The following is a 17,283-nucleotide window of genomic DNA, read 5'->3' as shown; positions in this document are numbered from 1 at the left end:
AGGCCTTGCCAAGGGTGGTAGAAGAGGGGGTGTCTTCAAAAGGGCGTGAAGACACACCAGCTAGGCTGAGCTGGCGGTGGTCGCCGCTGCTGTAGGCGGAAGGTGGAGAGGGGTGCAGGTGGTTCTAGTACTGAAGGACTGACGGACCCAGTTTGGCTGAGCGCCGCTGAGGCTGCGTTGCCGTCAAAAACGGCGGGAAGGGCTCCGCTGTGTTTTTTGTATGTGACGTTGTCAGAGCCGGATTGTCGAAGTCGAGTTCGCAACCGAGCATTGGCGGGGCGCATGGGGCGGAGAGCTGGGTGCTGCACTTTTTTCCCGGCAATGCAGCAGCATATTATTAATAATGTTGTTGTTATTATTGCAGCAGCATGTGGCAACAACATGTTGCGGCAGCAACAGTAGCTGAATAGCCGTTACAATGCAAGAAAATTGACGATATGTCCGGTAGCAGCAGTAGCAGCAGCAGCAGTAGCAGCAGCAGCGGGTACAACAAGCAAGGAAAAGCAGCAGTAGCAGCGGGATGCGGAGAGGGGAGGAGGCCACGCGGTGGGGATGACGCAATTTGACACTCGGCAGCTGGCGGCGGGGCCGCGGCTCCCAGCTGGATATTAATCAAATTACGTGTCTGTTGGTGCGTGACACTGGTTCGTTGCCTTCGGGCCCCTCCGGGATCAACCCTTTTGGGGGGAATTCAGAACACACAGGATTTAATACAAAGATGAAAACGTGGTGGAATTGGTGTGGACGTTTTCCTTACGTTACGAAACAGATACCGAGCTAGCTAGGATTTCAGTTGTACGGCGATGTGCAAGCGTGAGATTATGATCCCGGGCGATTACGTCTTTGTGAAAGAGAGAGAGTGTGTGTGTGTATAAACGCAAAAGTTGTTATTAGGAGGCTTTTCCGGTTTTAGAGTTCAGCCTGCCGTACCCTACCTGTGACCTTCGTTGCTGAGAGGACACAGAGTTGCGCAGCAATGGCGACTGCTGCAACTCCATCTGGCGTTTGCAAGTCACCGGACTGGAGAGCAGGCGGCGCTTCCGCGTCGTCGACTTACTGTACGTCAAGCACCGGTCTTTTGATGTGTTTTTGCGTACACTGGTTTGAACGTCCCAGCCAAGTTCGTTTTGGTGTTTGGATGTGGAGGTCACGGATAGGCGGATGGACAGGTGCGGATGGCTGGATGCAGATAAAGCGAATGTACGGTCTTTGCCATGCACACACAACACGGAAAACGTTTGTACACGTTCCTTACGGTAAAAAAGTTGCAGTCGTGTTTGCAGTAGGGTTGGACGTTTGTGAATACCAGCTCAGCTGTTTCCACCGGCGTCAGTCGTGTAGGCGCATGTAGGGGCCGATGCAGTCACCTGCATGCATGTCAAAGTGTGGGGCAGTGCCTGTACATACCCCCCTACCTACCTACCCCCTACCTACCCCCTACCTACCCCCCTACCTACCCCCCTACCTACCTACCTATCTACCTACCCCCCTACCTACCTACATACATACATACATACATGTATACCCTCCTGCCTTCCTACCTGCCTACCTACCTACTTACCCACCTATTCACCTACCTACCTGACCGCTGATATCGCCGTTGAGCCATAACAGACGTGCCCCACGTTGCCCTCGAAATCCTGAATTGCGGAATTCGGAAACCTAAGACCAGGATACAGATACAGAGGGAATTGTTAGGGAAAGATATAAAATATATAAAATGATAGAAAAGCTCTTTCGGGCATTTGAGTTCTGACCTGGTTACACTTGGTTTTTAGGTGCATGGGCCCCCCACGCATCAGTCTTACAGGCATCCATCCAAACCCATGGGAGCCTAGTTAGGCTAATCAACGCCAAACCGGATGAAACAAAACAAGGTGCTATGCAAGCCGTCTTAGGAAGCTGTTGCTGCTGCTCACTCCCCCTCAAAAGCATGTGGTCAACACCGTGGGCATCACCCTTGACCCCAAGGTCATATTATTGCTTTTGCGCGTGAGTAGTGCGGGGTGCTAAATAAAAGACGAGAGCCACAACACCAACCAAGCATGTGACTACATGCCCCGCTGACTCCGACTGATACTTGTTTACAATTGATGATGGCACACATCTCGTGCGCGTATGTAGGTAGGTCAGTGCAACGTGGTGAGCCCGGCAGGGCAAAAAGCACCGACCGAGTGTACGATTGCCATCGGAGCCGCCGGCTCGTATTCGCCGTCCCACTTGCAGCATGCATGCGGTCGTCCAATGCATGATCCAGACACAGAGAGACAAAGATATAGATAGGAAGGGAGATGGGAGAGGATAAAGAAAAACGAAAGGGGAGAGGAGCCCCAAATCCCTAATGCTATGAGAACTGGCACCCAGTCGTGAACGAACAAGGGCGCGGCGGCAAAGGCCATACGGTCTGTAAGTGTAAAATATCTTGAATTGAATTGTTGAAAATATCTGACTAGTGCCCCAAGGAGAGGGGTGAAAAGGAAGAATGTTTGCATGTAAAGAAGTCGTACTATTACCACCGGTGTAATAGCAACAACATATGCCCCCGAATACGGAAAATTGTCAAAGCAGCAAAACGCTTAAGTGACGTTATCGTAAATAATCTTAAGCCTGCTTGTGACGCGTGTAATATAAAGCAACATCGTCATCGAGGAAAGCGACACAACGCATCGAAATTCAAGTCGTACTATTCGTACATGTCTCCTACTGTCGTCTATACATCGCTGCGCTCCGTACGTCCGTATATTATACGATATTGCTTGGGCCGTGAAAATGCCGTAACCGTCGTGACATTTGCAACCAACCGGTGACGAGCGTTGGAGAAAAGCTGTTGCCTTCAGAGGAAAAAACTGCCACGAGACATCGTACGTGTACGGCATGGTACGACAGCCCAGATTCCTTCCGGAAGATTTTCCCCAAAGACAAATGCGGCGACGCCAAAAGCACTATTGTGCAAACTGACGCCAAATCCTCTGTGCCAACTCTCCTGGGCCTATCATCGTATACATTGACATACATCACCATCACTTTATCGTCATCACCCCAATCAGTCCTTGGTCTTTAGGGCTTTGCAGGTGATGATGCTTGATGGGTTGGCTTGAAAAGCCGATCATCGATGTCACCCAGCAGCGGATTCAGCCCAGCAAACCCAGTCCTGTATAGGCAACACCACCCGAATAAAAAACATGAAAGAACAACAACTTTTACGTTTTTACTTGCTGAATGCAGTAAAGCAAAACCTTGACACACAGACATACATTTATACATCAATCTGGTTGTCAAATGTTTGTCAACGTCCTTGTGACGTAAAAAAACCCAACCTTTCCGACGTCTATTGGGCTAACGAGAGAACATCCGTAACGCCCACAGCATCACACCACCATCCACCAACACCACTACTTCTACTACCACCACACCGTTGCCGTACAAGGGCGCTACTACAATTTCTCCCCCTCCTCCTCAGCACTTCCTCAACACCTCCTTAGCGCGTTTCACGGTCGCGGTCCAAAGGTGCGGATGGACCTCTTCTAAATGCCCCTGAACAACACCTCAGTATGCTTGGTTCCAGGCCAGCCAAGGGTGAAGGACGCCGCCGCCGCCGCCGCCGCCGTTGCCGGCAGAGCCGCCGCCAGGGCCGTATCCGTACCCTGCAGCGCCGCCGCCGCTAGAAGACCCGGCCCCGCCGCCGCCGCCGCCGGCAGCTGCTGCTGCTGCTGCGGCGGCGGCGGCAGCGCCACCCGGCTCCACGCGTGCGTTCAGCAGCCAGTGGGGCTGTACGACAAACCCATCGGCCTGGCGCATCAGATCCACCCGCGCAATGCCGTACATCTGCAGAAATATGACGTTTAGTGCCAGGGTTGATAGCAGCAAAAGGCAATACTGCGATATGTACGCGTCCGTACGTGTCGTACTCGTGCTCTTTGCCCCTCTCCCCGGCCCTGTCTCCATTCCCCCGGGGCCCTTTTCAGTTTCCCATGACATGATCAGTCATGACCACCCCACCCCGCAGACCCAGCCACCCACCCGCGTCATACTCAACCCATGCCGCGTCACACATACATACATACATACATACATACATACATACATACATACATACATACATACATACATGCGTGTCTATACATACACGCGTTAAGCCATCCCTGGCATCGGCCATTCCGCCCACCTTACCTTGAGTCCCCGCACACACAGTCTGTGCACCCCGTCCTCCTGCGGCCCCGTGGCCTGCAGCCTCATCACCCGCCAGGGCCCGGGGGGGGAGGCCGCACCCGCCAGGACGCCCACCTCAAACTGGTCAGCCATCCTGAGGAACACAAAACGCGCATCAAGAAGGAAACACAACTTTCGGGAACATAACTTGCTCCCCCCCTCCCCCGCCCCCTACCATGCACCACCCTCCTTCCGTACCGATCTCCCAAACCCACCATTAACCATCGTGCGTGATGCCGTACCTGGTGGTTAGGTCCACGTAACGACTTGCCGGCGGCAGGGGCGCACCCACATGGGGGCCTGCAGCTCCGGAACCATGAAAAAAAACCTGGACTTGACCCGGCCGTTGACCGCCACCGGCAGCACCGGCGGCGGCGGGGTTTGCTGCGCCCGCTGCTCCTACTCCTGCTCCGCCGCCACCGCCAGCAGAGGATGACCTCGCCGCCGGGCTGCGAATGTCGTTGGCCGTTCGTACGGCAATCTGGGTCTTGAAATTTCGCGCTCTGTAGTATCCGGCTCGCCGATGTCCGTGAAGGAAAGTGTACCTGAGGGGGAAAACAGTGACGATGGGAGGTGTTTTGCCGTACGTACCATTTGTACGGCCTCACTTGTGTCTCCCTCCTGGCTCGGTCCTTTGCGACTCGGTCGTGTAAGCACATACATACATACATACATATGTAACTATATATGCATACATACATCGTATATACATACATACATACATTTGAGTGCAGTTGACCCAATGCCCAGCGCTCTCCTCTTTCCCCCCCCCCGCTGAACGTGTCCCCTTCATTTCCCCCCCTTTGGGAGGTGGGACACGCTCCGGACCAGATCGCCACTCCGAAAGACCCAAACCATACCCTTTGTTGTTATTCAATACCGTACCTGTGCAGTTGCAGCACGTGGACGTTGTGTGGGAGGTGCACCTGTGTACCGCATTGCCGTACATGAGAGGGTTTCCGTACAGATAAGATGATGAACAGGGGATTGAGTATGGTGGGGCCGGGACTGTCGCGAGTCGGCGGGGTGTAACACCCCCCCCATCAACAACAACGATAATAATAAAGAACCGGCGCCAGCTCCGGGCACGTTTCAGCGGACAAACCAGCGAGTTTCATATACATACATACTTGCCACGAAAATAATGCGTTCGAAATGCTTTGAAGCCCCCCAGGGCTCCTAAACCCCCTTTTTTTCATTTCATTTCATTTCTCAGCTGGATTGCCACCACCACCGCGTATCCCCCCAACCCACCTCCACCCAAGGCAGGGGATCCGAGCTGTCATTCGTTTCGAAAAAGCAGTCGGGATCCGAGGTAATCACGTTACGCGGATTGCCTTCGACACAGCCAGAGACCTGCACAGGGCACAACGGCGCAACGGCACAACGGCGCAACGGCAAAAGATGCGGTCAGGAAACGGTCAGTGTTCGAAAAGCCTGAATCTTCCTCACTGCAGCAAATTGTTAAAACAAATAGAATTGGCCATAGCAGCTCCGGACGATTAGAGCCCTCGCCGAGTAAGGGATTTTTTTGGGGTTGGGTTTTGGGTTTCTTCTTCCCTCGCTGTAGAATAGTAAAAGCAAATCAGAGGGCACCACAAAAAGGCAGGCAGTACATGCTCGTACCTGTACATGAATGTACGGCACCAAGCGCTCCCATAGCACTTCCAGGGCCACATCCACCCACGCGCAGCCGCCTGGCAGGCCGTGTACGACGTTGCAGCAGTACGATGCCCGCGGCGGCGGTAGACAGAATGCCGCAAATGCCGCCGCCGCATCCAGCGTGACCCCTCCCGCTGCAGCGCCGCCGCCGCCGCCGCCACCGCCGCCGCCGCTGCCCGGCGCGAGCTGATTCGCAACGCCACCAATGCCGTTACCAGGTCCGCGAGCAGACGTCGCCCCTCGAGAAGCCGCTACATGCGCCGGGTGGTGCGGCATTTGGGCGCCGCCGCCGCCGCCGCCGCCGGCTGGATGGCTGTAGTACAGGCCGTGAGCGAGGGCATGCGGATGCGGCCTTCCGCTGCCGCCCGGCGGCGCCGCCGTCGGCTGTTGCGGATCTCCACTCATCCGGAAAACCGCCAACGGTCGACGGCCGCTGCCAGTGGCGGCGGCGACCGAGGTGATCGCTGCCGTCGCCGGCGTGCCGCCGGCTGTCGTACCAGATCCGTACGGGTAGTACTGAAACTGGTTCTGTGAAGGCATTACGGCGGGCGTTGGTACGGTTTGGCACCTGGGCTTTAAACCTTATGATCATCGAGGGTGGTGAAGTACTTTCAATGCTGTTGCTGCTGCTGCTGCTGTTATCGTTATTAGCCATGCTAGAACTAGAACTGCTAATGATGACAGCAATCGCAAACATCAACAAAAATAAATATATAACGATAATCATCACAATAACAATAAAAAATAAAGATCAGTGTGATCAGTAGTGATGATAACGATGATGGTGATAAGGCCGTGGTTTTGCCAGTAGCAGCGGTATCAGCCGTGGCGGGGGGCGGCTACGGAGATCCACACGGTGGGCGGTGGGCGGTGGGCAACAGCGCGAAGTAAAGTGGTCATCTACCCGGGGGTTGCGGGGGACGCGGAACTTAGGGGGGTGATTAATGGAAAACTCTTATAAAAAAAATCATGAATACCCCTGAGTTGGAAAACACATCCCCATCAACCCAGACTGCCCTCGGGCCCCTCACCCTCCCATATCCCGCCTTCACCGCATTCCCCGGATTTTCTCCTTTGAATTCGGCAGCTGGATACCATTGCTTCTTCGCATTCTAGATGGCCAATACGTGGCCGCGATTCGACCACTTTCCAGGTCACTACTGGTCGGTAAAGTTCTTACAATTTCCTGATGCAGTATGTATGTATATATGTATATATAGGTCTATATCTGTCTATTACCTCTGCGGAGTATCCGTCCATCTATTGCTTTTCTCGGCATCTCACTCGTCTGTGGTTCACCCTCTATCCCCTCTATCCCCCCCTGTTACCTACCTGAATCTGGGGCAGCGAGTTGTGATATTCCATGGCCGCTAAGCGAGCCATCGCACCCTCCAAGGTCAAATCCCGGGGCAGGAGAGGCTGCTGCTGATGGTGGTGGTGGTGGTGGTGGTGGTGGTGCTGTTGTTGCTCTTCTTGCTGCTGCACCGCCGCCGGCGGTGCCACCGCTTGGCCATCGGCTCCACACCGCTGCTGCTGCCGCCGCAGATCCTGTTCATGGCGGCAATTGTACGAACTTGGATCTGATCGTGACGTGTTGTACGGCAAGGAATGTCCCTCAGCGGCGGCGGCGGCGTCGCCGCCGCCAGAGCTGGACGACCTCGGTGATGAGGCCGCAGAGGAGCTGGCGGAAAGCAGGCCCCCGCTGTCGCCGTCGGTGGCTGCAGCATGTGGCGCCAGGGGTCCACTGCCGCCGTCGCCGTACACCTCGTCTTCTGCTGCCGTACCCTCCCCGGCGGCGATATCTCCTTCTACGGCTACTGCCGAGGAGCTGCTCCCAGCAGCCGCTCCGTCGCTACTGCGCCTGCCGACGGCGTCGGCAGCTGCCATCGGCATCGACTCGCTGGCGTCTAAACCTCGGCGGTTCCCGGGACCCGTCTCGGCGTCAGCTGGCGGCGTCGGCGTCGGCATCGACATCGAAATAATTGGTGTTGGCGCGTCGGGCCCCGATGATGCTTCAAAGTCCCCTATGCCTACTGAGTGCTCAGATCGTGTTGGCGGCGCGTCCGCAACGGCAGCCGCCGTTGTCGCCACCGTTGTCGTACCCGCTGCCGTTGAGACGTCCTGCGAGGGCTGCTGTCCGCCAGTCATGGCAGCCAGGACGAGGCCGGGCTGTACGGCAAGCCGCGTGATGGTCGCGTTGTCCAAGTACGGAAACCGGATCTGTAACGGCAACGTCAACGCCGGGGAAAGCCGAAAGGCGTGACGTTTTTAGAGTTCTCTCCCGAAGTAGCGTACCCAGGGTGGAGGCGTGCCCCTGCGCTTTAATGGCATAATGGCACGAGAATCACAAAACACACACGAAGACTCAAATGCCCCCCCATCTCGCTTATCCCCCCTCTCCTCCATTACTTGGCAGCCAACGCCTCCCTTTTCCCTTCAGATCAAAATCACAAAGCCGTTCCCGTTTTCATCTTGGTCCGGGAAATAATCCCCGCACCTGAGAACATAAGGCCCGCTGAGATTCCGTACTAACCGCCGTAGTGGCGAGGTACCGTGTAACCGCCTCAACCACCTTCAAAAGGAAAACGGGCAAACAGGCGAAAGGCGATACATATCAGTACAGATGTCTGGGAGCACGGGAACCCAACGAGGAAAAACACAGACACGCCTTTACTCTTAAGGACTTCAACGGAAGGCGGGCATGGCGTCGTACACGGTACGGTGTGCCGTACCCTACCTGCAGCTCGCAATGGACCTGCAGCTCCGGGTGCGTGAGGATCTCCAGCAAACTGCCGGGCGGCAACCCGGAAAGGTCACTGCCGTACAGCAGGGGGAAGCCTACAGGAGGGCGCAGGAGGTTAGCAGCAGGGAGGAGGAGGAGGAGGAGGAGGAATAAAATCTTCCTTGGGCCCTATACCGGATACAACTAACTATACCGGATATAACTAACGGCTGCCATAACTGCCATTGTTATTCGCGCAGCCTCTTCGTAAGGAGAAGTGAAAGACGGGGCCATTTACTGAGTGAGTGTACGGACATCACGAATGCGAAAACATGCATACATACACACGTACCCTGCGCCGCCAGGGCCACACATTCAGCATGTAGATCATGGAAGGCAAACCGCACCGCCGCCCGCATATACACAAGGCAGTTGGCCACGCACAGCCTGCCGTACACGTAATCCATACAGTACGAATCCAGCTCCGAAACCAGCAGCTGACGCGCCAAAGCCAGCAACGGCAGTGCATTTGAATCGTCCAATCGTACACGGTCTGTGTAGAAGTACTCGACCAGAGCTGGCCATGCGGGCGTGGCGGCGGCGTCTAAGGTGACTCGGATGCGCCGTGCAGCCGAGTCGGCGAAATGGTCTTGGCCGAAGGCCGCCGCAAAGAAGGCGGAATGGCGCGCGAGGAGCAAACCGTGAAGGCGATATTCTCCCAGGCCGTATATGGGGGAGGAAACGGAGGAGGAGGAGGAGGCGGCTAGCGCCGGCGCCGGCGCCGCTGCTGTTGTTGCGTTTCCGCATGTGGCGGCGCTGGCTAAGAAAGGAGAGGAAGCTAAGGAGGAGAGAGAAGAGGAGAGAGACGTGGGGAAGGCAGTGGGGAGTGCCGAAGCCGGTGGTGGGAGGGAGGTAGATGCGGCGAGGACTGGCGTGGAGCAGCTTGTCGGACAAGAAGAGGTGGCAGCGATAACAGTTGTGTCGTCCGCAACGACATCAACTACCACGTCGGCAAGCTCGCCGCTTTTGAGGAATTGTAGGAAGCCTTCAGAAAAACAAGACCCGTAGTCCTTGGCATGCGGGGCCTTGGCGGTTGTTAACGGGCCAGGAACGGCAGCGGATGGGTCGAAGCTGACGGGCGCGCCCGCGCGTCCGTAGGGTGGGCCCCCAATTAATCGACCGGATACCTGAAGAGGTGCAGGCGGGCGGTCCATGTAATGCGGTCGTCCTGGTTTCGGGTCAACGAGCTTGCTGACGGGGCATAACGGATGGAATTAGTTATATCTTATATCTTGAAACGAAGTTAAAAAAGGCCGACCGTAGAATTTGAGCCCGAGTGTATTATGAGGACGGTTTCCATGTGGGAAGTAACCGCAGCTTGTTAGGACTTTGAACAATTGCTTTACACAAAGACTTAACCATGGATCAAGTTTCAACCGCAAGCTTATCAGGAATGGCAAACATAGGTTAGGGCAAATGCTTGGTTTGACAGGCCGAGACCCGAGAGCACAATTTCGTTGCCTGTCTCCGAAACCGACCAAGTACCTCAGTCACATCAGATTTGGATTGTCAATGTTTCGTTGGACAGTGTGTTCTTGCGCAAATTGTGTGGGAAACATGTTGAATAATTCATTATGCAATCGTTGACGTTGCTGGGTGGTGCAGCAAGCAAGCGCGCTTAGTCCTGCGAAAAGTTGCTCTAGCCGCCAGACGAAAATAAATTCACAAGTATTGCACTTAGAATATCTAGCTGAATCCCCTTGAACATGATTAGACTGCCGGAAGCCTTGCCCAGGCCGGGGCCAGCGCAGGCCTCGCAGCGGTCTGGACCGTTGCCTCCTGTGACAGTTCACGTATTTAATGATATAGCATGTCCATGGTAAGCAACAGGGAATAGTTTGGGGTGACGTTTGCATTCTGCCTGGCCGCGTATCATCGGATTTCCCGAGGCATATTCTACTGCCCGGTGCCCATTTCCTCCGGGATGGTTGCCCAGGAGCTGCATAGCGTGTACGAGAAAGAACGATTTCCGGTCTGGTGCTTATCTACGCAATTCTGTCGTTTGACTGCGCATGCGTGCAGGTGCCACATCGGAGCGCGACGGTTGCAGAGGGCCGTTCGACAATACAAACGGCGCTTTGGGCAAGCTGCCCCTGTCAAATTGCAGTGGTGGGTCGGCCTGTCTGTATCATCCGTCATTCATCGTCGCGTCACGTCGCGCCGGCACCTAACCATGGAACAGCAAAGCCCTTCACCTGATGCTATACCTTGTCGCACGTGCAGGAACCCGCTTCTTGTGGACAGCGAAGTAATGTCAGCTGGTAAGCAGGTGTAAAACGGCCACCTTTAACATGTGACCATGCACTACGCCTCATAGTGACCCAAACCGCCATCGTCCATCTGATCTCTAAGGGGTTATTTTTTCTATCTTTTACCAATTCCTCTCTGCCTTCGCACTCAGGTGAGGAAGTCAACAGCTACGCGCAGCGTCGCTGGGGTCTTGGCAGTGTAGATCCCCTCCACGCACGATTGGTCCGCGCCGGGCTTCCAGAAGGCGCAACCTTTAGCAACTGGACCACGATGCCGAACTCCCTCATGGCTTTGGAGCTCATCTCTCTCGCGGCGGACATGGGCCTGGCCGAGCAGGCCAGCGACTTGCTTTTCGCGCGGACGTAAGTATCTAACGTTATAAAAAAGGAAAGGTGGACACACAGGGATTTTCCTATGCTAAGATATGGGTGTTCATTGGTGTCTTTTTACAGAATGATTATCAAATTTTACCGCGTCTTTCAGGGGAGAAGGGTTTTATCCCCTGCGATGGCGTGGGGAGATACGGTGGCATGGGTCGCAATCGTATATACCTTCGCGGTGTACCGTGTGAGGGAGGGAGGGGTTAAAGCGTTGATCTACGAACCACAAGCGGGTAAAGCTGATACCAGAGATAGACGAATACATCAAGAGTAGACAGATATACATACTGGATCAGGAATATCTTTAAGAACTTACCAACCAGTCGTGACTTGAGAAATACGGCGTCGTGGGGAATGGTGGTGTCAACACGAGCCCACTACGTAGCCTACTGGCCGTGTCAAGATGCATCCAGATGCAACCCGGGCCGCGATGACACCTCCTGGGGTCGTCTAAGGTTCCTTCAGATTTAGGCCCACTTCCCTCTCCCTATCTTCACCAGGAGTAACATATTGCAGTTTTCCTTCTTTGCTAAGAACAATACAGGCACCAATACAGACACTAATACAGACACCAATACAGACACCAATAAAAGCACTAATTAAAACACCAATAAAAACACCAATAAAAACACCAATAAAAACACCAATAAAAACACCAATAAAAACACACCAATAAAAACACACCAATAAAAACACACCAATAAAAACACACCAATAAAAACACACCAATAAAAACACACCAATAAAAACACACCAATACAGACATACACACGACACATAGTAAATGAGATGTTGAGATATCCCCGGTGGTTACCCCGTACCCCAGTGGTTGTCCTCTCCTTCGACTTCACCTCGCAGAGAGCACACCACACCACGCACGGCCACATCCACCTCGCATCATGGCGTCTTACACAGACAACACTGCTGAAATAACCAATAAGATCATTGCACCCATCTATGTATGCCCTTTTTTGCCCCCCACATCGGCAGGTATATACGACCTTTTCCTGCTGTATGCCTGCACACAACACAATATTAACCCCACGCTCTTGCCCCTGCCCCACGCTCTTTCTCTCCCCTACTTTTCTCTCTTTGTGCCGTACAGGTACGAGCTGGGCGGCAACGTGTCGCTCCTTAGCGAGCTGCTCGACATCGGGGAGTCCCTGGGCATGGGCATGTCGCGGGGCGATCTGGGTCGAGAGCTCACGAGGTCGGACGGCGACTCGCTGCGGGCCGGGGTGTTGGAGCGGGATGCGACTGCCAAAAGGAGGTGGGTCCGTGGGGTGGGCCTGTGGAGCCATGGACGGGGACCTTCACGGCCGGTCCCTCGTCGCGTCTCTTGGATCATTTTAAACCTACACCAGGCGCATGAACAGCTGAAAGCGGTTGCTGCACCATATCCACATCCGCACCCGCTCTACCCTCCTACATCAGCGGCAGCCACAGCGTCTGCTATCGTAACCATCACCAGCAGCAGCAGCAGCAGCTGCGAGATATCCTGTGTTACCGGTACGGGGTACTGGGTGCTGTATCGTCTCGCGGCTGCTCTGTCATCTTTGCCCGCGTGTCACCCACTCGTTATTCAGGTTGCGAATCCATGCCGTACCGCATTTCATCATCAGCGCCGGTCCCAAGTGCCGTACGAAATACTCGCTGAACGGCGCGCACCAGACCAGCGACTTGGTGGGTGCGATGGAGCGAGTGGCAATGGAAGAGGCGCGCGCAGCCGCTGCGGCTACGGGGATGCCGTACGGTGGCGCTGTCGCTGCCGCTGCCGCTGGGTCAACCTCCTCCGTCCTGATCGCTATCTGAGCAATTGGTGGATTCCCGCCTGCGCCGTTGAGTGCTGTGAAAGTGTCTGTCTGTGTGTGTGTGCCTCTATCTGTCTGTTTTGTCTAGCAACGTGCAAAATGCGTTCCACATCACCCTGCTGCTGTTGTTGTTGTTGTTAGGAGGGGACGCAAGGTTGTCAGTTTTCAACTGACAATGCTGGTGTGGCTGTTGTCCATATGATGATAATGGAGGGGTCTAGAGAAGAAAATTATAATGATGCAAAACACAAAGACGTCGCAGGAGTTTTTCGCTTACTGTCTATCGTCTATTGTCATCTACTGCCTCATATAGCCGCGAGGTCACGAAAAATTGTTGCGTGCGGCTCAAGGGGCGTCGTTGAAGGTGGGTTGGCAGTTGGGCAGTTGCGGTTAGCCGTTGCAATTGTAGTTGTTTTTCCTGCATGTCCTTGCGATGCTTAAAGAGCTAATGTGCACCTGCGTGATTGTACTTCTGTTCGCTGGCATGACGGTGGTGCAAGCAGCGCCTTGGGCATTATTATAATTAGCTGTATTGTTTCAAATTAGTTGTGTTGTTGTCATCGTCGTTGTTCTTTTGGGGGAAGTAGGGTTTCCCTATTGCTTCGCAACGACGACGTGTGCGAACCAGATCACCGGTTTATGGGGTAGGAGGGGCCTTTAGAGGCGTGTGTGGATTGCGGGATTTGTCTTGATTGCTTTTTGGGGGGATTGGTTGCTTGGTTCATTGTTGGTTGAGGATAGGCCTCAGTTTTGGGAGGTAGCTGCAGCGGTCGTGCACCTATTCCATAGCCTTGTCCTTGCTGATGAGATGGTGCCGCTTTGTGTTCGTGTTTGCAGTTGTACGTGTAGAAGTCGGTGTGTGGTAGCGGAGCGAGGTGGCAGCGTGTCGCGGTAACCGAGCCAGGCCATGTGCTCCATGTACGTCTTCGCAAAGGCGTACAGGTGTAGTAGACAGATGTTGTTCTGTGCAGCGGTGAAGTACGGTGACGTGTACTATGCCGTGGACGGTTGGCATTTGGTGTGTGACTTGTGCTAGTGTTGTGGTCATATGGATTGTTTCGGGATGCGAATTGTTTCCAGGAGGAAATGCTGAACGGCTGTTGTACATTGTACGGAAAGCGGCCTCCTTGGAGGCTATGATGATGATGATGGCATGGGTAGCGGGTGTTGTGCGTTGCATCGACCGCCTAATGGGGGTCCTATTTAGGCAGGGCGCTACGTTCATGCATTTTACAGCAGGAGTGCATTTATATGGTTATTGCAGTTCAATGCTCCTAGTCCCACGACAAATATGTTATGTGATAATGGCACCATGATGAGGCGAAAATGGTGCGGTCTGTGCACAGCAACTGCAGCTGCGATGGGTGGCAAATCCACACCTGTTGTTACAGCTGCCTGATTTGGCAACGCGCTGGTGCGTGGCTCATTCGCAAAAGTGAGCACGAAAGAGATTTGAGTCCATTCCTATTTCTGCTTTTTGCTTTTGTTCTACTAGCGTGTAGCGTGATCGTGGCTGGCGTGAAAAGCGCAGAGCGCGGGATCGCCCTTAGCGAACCTTAAATCTTGGGGGAGCTGTCTATGTCCTGTCGTAGTAGCTTCCTTGGGTTAGCTTTGGCGGAAATCATTTCGAAACGGCGTAGGTGTGTGCGTGTGTGTATGTATGTTTGCTGCTGTGAAGCGTGTGGCACGGGGACGATGCGCGCGCCTGTATATGTGTGCGCGCGCATGCCGGGAACGGAACGGCGCTTACATCGAGCCGGCAGAGCGCGAGTACATGGCATGTACTTTGGCATGTACTTCGTTGGCATGACATGTATATCGCTGTCCATTGCGCAACGGTGACTGTCAGCTGTGAGGGGCAACATGCAACCAGGGGCATCACCACGTGGGCACGGCTATGGTGGGAGTTGGCAAAATGCAACGCCGGGAATAGGACTGCAGTGCCCCTAGTGGTGAGATGCCCGCTCCCGTAAAGTTGGCGTGTCCTGCCTGGCGGTAGGGTTTATGGAGTGGGCATTAACGGCGTCTTATCTATAAGCCCTGTCGGGTATTGTTGAATTTAAAATTAGCTTCATGGTGGAAGGATGTCCTTGATAATTCCAATTTGTGTTTTTTTATTGTAGTTTTGTTACCCTGGCATTACACACGATTCTGGGCTGTGGAAAGTCACCTGAGCCACCTACTTGTCGTACAGTCGGTCCAGAGCTGTCTTGTCTTATCATTATCTTCTTCCATATCATTCTCTCTCTTTACCTCTGTAGTTAACTCATCTGTGCTTTATGACGCTAGGCTGGGGGTACGGCACCTCAATTCACCATGCCGTGTAATTGCGGGGTAGTGTGTGTGCCCTTCAGAGCAGAATTGCACGAAGATCATCATCTACGCTAACCATGATGGCTGATGCAATCTGGGGCCCCAACATGGAGGAGCTGGTTTTAGAGGTAGGCTACGGAGAGCTGGGATTGGCTTGCATCACAAATTACGAGGCGGCCACCTACCTGCATCATCGTTGTACGGGGCACTGCCTCAACTTTCGTTGCTATATCTGGTGCTATACCAGCAATATGGTTCTACGGAGGGGGTTCTTGCCGGATATGCAGAATTTATCTTTTACGTAAAACGTATCCCTTACGAGTAGATTTTTCCCAGTCCCTTACGCTGTACGGCAACCCACTTTTACACGTCGTACCGGGTTGCTCATCTAAAGTTGCTCTGCTAACTTGTATTGAAGCCATCCCTAACCATGAAGGTTCGTGGCTTCCTGTTAGGCAGATTGTCTTTGTTTCAATGCTTACGCCGCCGGAAGTAAGGAGAGTCCGTTTCGGATGTAGCATTACCTGTGTGGCATGGAGCAAGGCTAGCCCCTTTGTGACGACTGTGTGGTGGTTGGCTAGGTGGTTGGCTAGGTAGTTGGCTAGGTGGTTGGCTATGAAGTCGTCAGGAGGGGCCTTGTAAAAAGGTGGTTTGGTGGCAGTGCCGCATAAGGCCCATGCGGAAGAGGAGCTGATAGGTGGTCGGTCCATTGCAAGGGAATCATTCAGCTGCTCTGTGTCGACTTAGGGTTTGGGTCGCTGGGTTGTGTGCGAGATGAAAGGCGGGGAGGAAGAGGGTGAAGAACGCAATGCGCAAACTTCGTCTTGCTCACCGTGCTGGTACTGGTACTTAGTCGCCCTGTTGTTCTAGAAAGGCCAATTCAGTGCTTGTCGTCCAAAAAAAAGGTATGCAATTATATAAAGGTATGCAATTATATTAAAAAACGACAGCTCGGGATTTCCATGTATTCATCGTGGTGCGCTTTTCCACAATAATGAAATTGCACCATCGCAGTTTGGGCGCTGTATTCGTTGGTGCAGTTGGTTCGTTATATTTGGTAGCTTGCTGCTGTTGATTTGGTTGGATTTTTGCTATCCATTCGATTAATTATTCTTAATACGGTAAAACAATATCATCCCCGACGATGGCTTGGCGGTATGTTGATGTACATTAATAACTTGCGAGTGTCAAAATCATAGCAACGGAAATAGTCCTTAACGCGAAGGAGGCGCTACAGTTTTGTAACCACTCCGGCTGTTGTGCGGCAGCCCTGGCAGCCAATGCCGATGTTTTTTGCGTTCCGTCAGCAGGAGGAAGCTGTCCAGTGTGTCGGGTTTTGGATCTACCAAGTTATTCCCTTTCTACGTGTTTTGTCCCCTTCCTGAGCAAAGGCGACAACGGTCGTACATCTCGGTATCAGTGCCGATATGCGGGTCTTCGTTATAACGATGCAAAACCCCAAATTCCCACCTGTCGTGATTGAAAAATGGTGACTTGCCAACGAAATAAACTGTTGTCGCGACACCATACCATACCATACCATACCATACCATACCATACCATACCTGACACGAAATGGGGACGGGGGAGAGCACGCCTAAATGAACCGCATGCGCGATAATTATACAGACCACCTATGGTCCCGTATGGTGCCTTGGTAGGGTAAGGCCTGGGAAATGCCTCGGCGGCGTTTTCCACTGAACACGGCAACACCGTTAGCCTGGTTATCGCAAGGTGTACGACGCCTTCGTACGAATAGAAACGGTTTGTCAGTGTGTCGCTGTCGCATCTTCATCGGTAAGCAATATTGGATGAGGGTTACCATAGACATCACGCTTGCATCCTCCTACAGGGTGCTGTGAGCACCCTGTAAGAG

General features: G+C 53.6%; 3 protein-coding genes across 3 annotated transcripts; 1 reads left to right on the top strand and 2 right to left on the bottom strand.

The window, feature by feature from the left end:
• Positions 1–3,524: 3,524 nt before the first annotated feature.
• Positions 3,525–9,807, bottom strand: VOLCADRAFT_90371 (uncharacterized protein; the record flags this gene model as incomplete). The annotated part of the gene is made up of 10 exons (XM_002949836.1): positions 3,525–3,710; positions 4,171–4,303; positions 4,452–4,754; positions 5,095–5,135; positions 5,464–5,565; positions 5,836–6,399; positions 7,204–8,091; positions 8,369–8,443; positions 8,609–8,709; positions 8,946–9,807. 10 exons carry the CDS (start codon positions 9,805–9,807, stop codon positions 3,525–3,527), a joined length of 3,255 nt encoding a protein of 1,084 aa, XP_002949882.1.
• Positions 9,808–10,207: 400 nt separating this feature from the next.
• Positions 10,208–13,095, top strand: VOLCADRAFT_104523 (uncharacterized protein; the record flags this gene model as incomplete). The annotated part of the gene is made up of 7 exons (XM_002949945.1): positions 10,208–10,472; positions 10,676–10,762; positions 10,877–10,914; positions 11,055–11,265; positions 12,389–12,553; positions 12,718–12,792; positions 12,870–13,095. The coding sequence occupies exons 1-7, from the start codon at positions 10,360–10,362 to the stop codon at positions 13,093–13,095; spliced, it is 915 nt and encodes a 304-aa protein (XP_002949991.1). The 5' UTR covers positions 10,208–10,359.
• Positions 13,096–13,838: 743 nt separating this feature from the next.
• On the bottom strand, positions 13,839–16,960 carry VOLCADRAFT_90369 (uncharacterized protein; the record flags this gene model as incomplete). Its single annotated transcript, XM_002949835.1, has 4 exons — positions 13,839–14,057; positions 14,845–14,943; positions 15,932–16,097; positions 16,878–16,960. 4 exons carry the CDS (start codon positions 16,958–16,960, stop codon positions 13,839–13,841), a joined length of 567 nt encoding a protein of 188 aa, XP_002949881.1.
• Positions 16,961–17,283: the final 323 nt, after the last annotated feature.

This window comes from Volvox carteri, assembly GCF_000143455.1.
Source record: "Volvox carteri f. nagariensis unplaced genomic scaffold VOLCAscaffold_16, whole genome shotgun sequence".
In the NCBI taxonomy this organism is placed as follows: domain Eukaryota; kingdom Viridiplantae; phylum Chlorophyta; class Chlorophyceae; order Chlamydomonadales; family Volvocaceae; genus Volvox; species Volvox carteri.
This window is presented reverse-complemented; position numbering and strand designations above follow the sequence as displayed.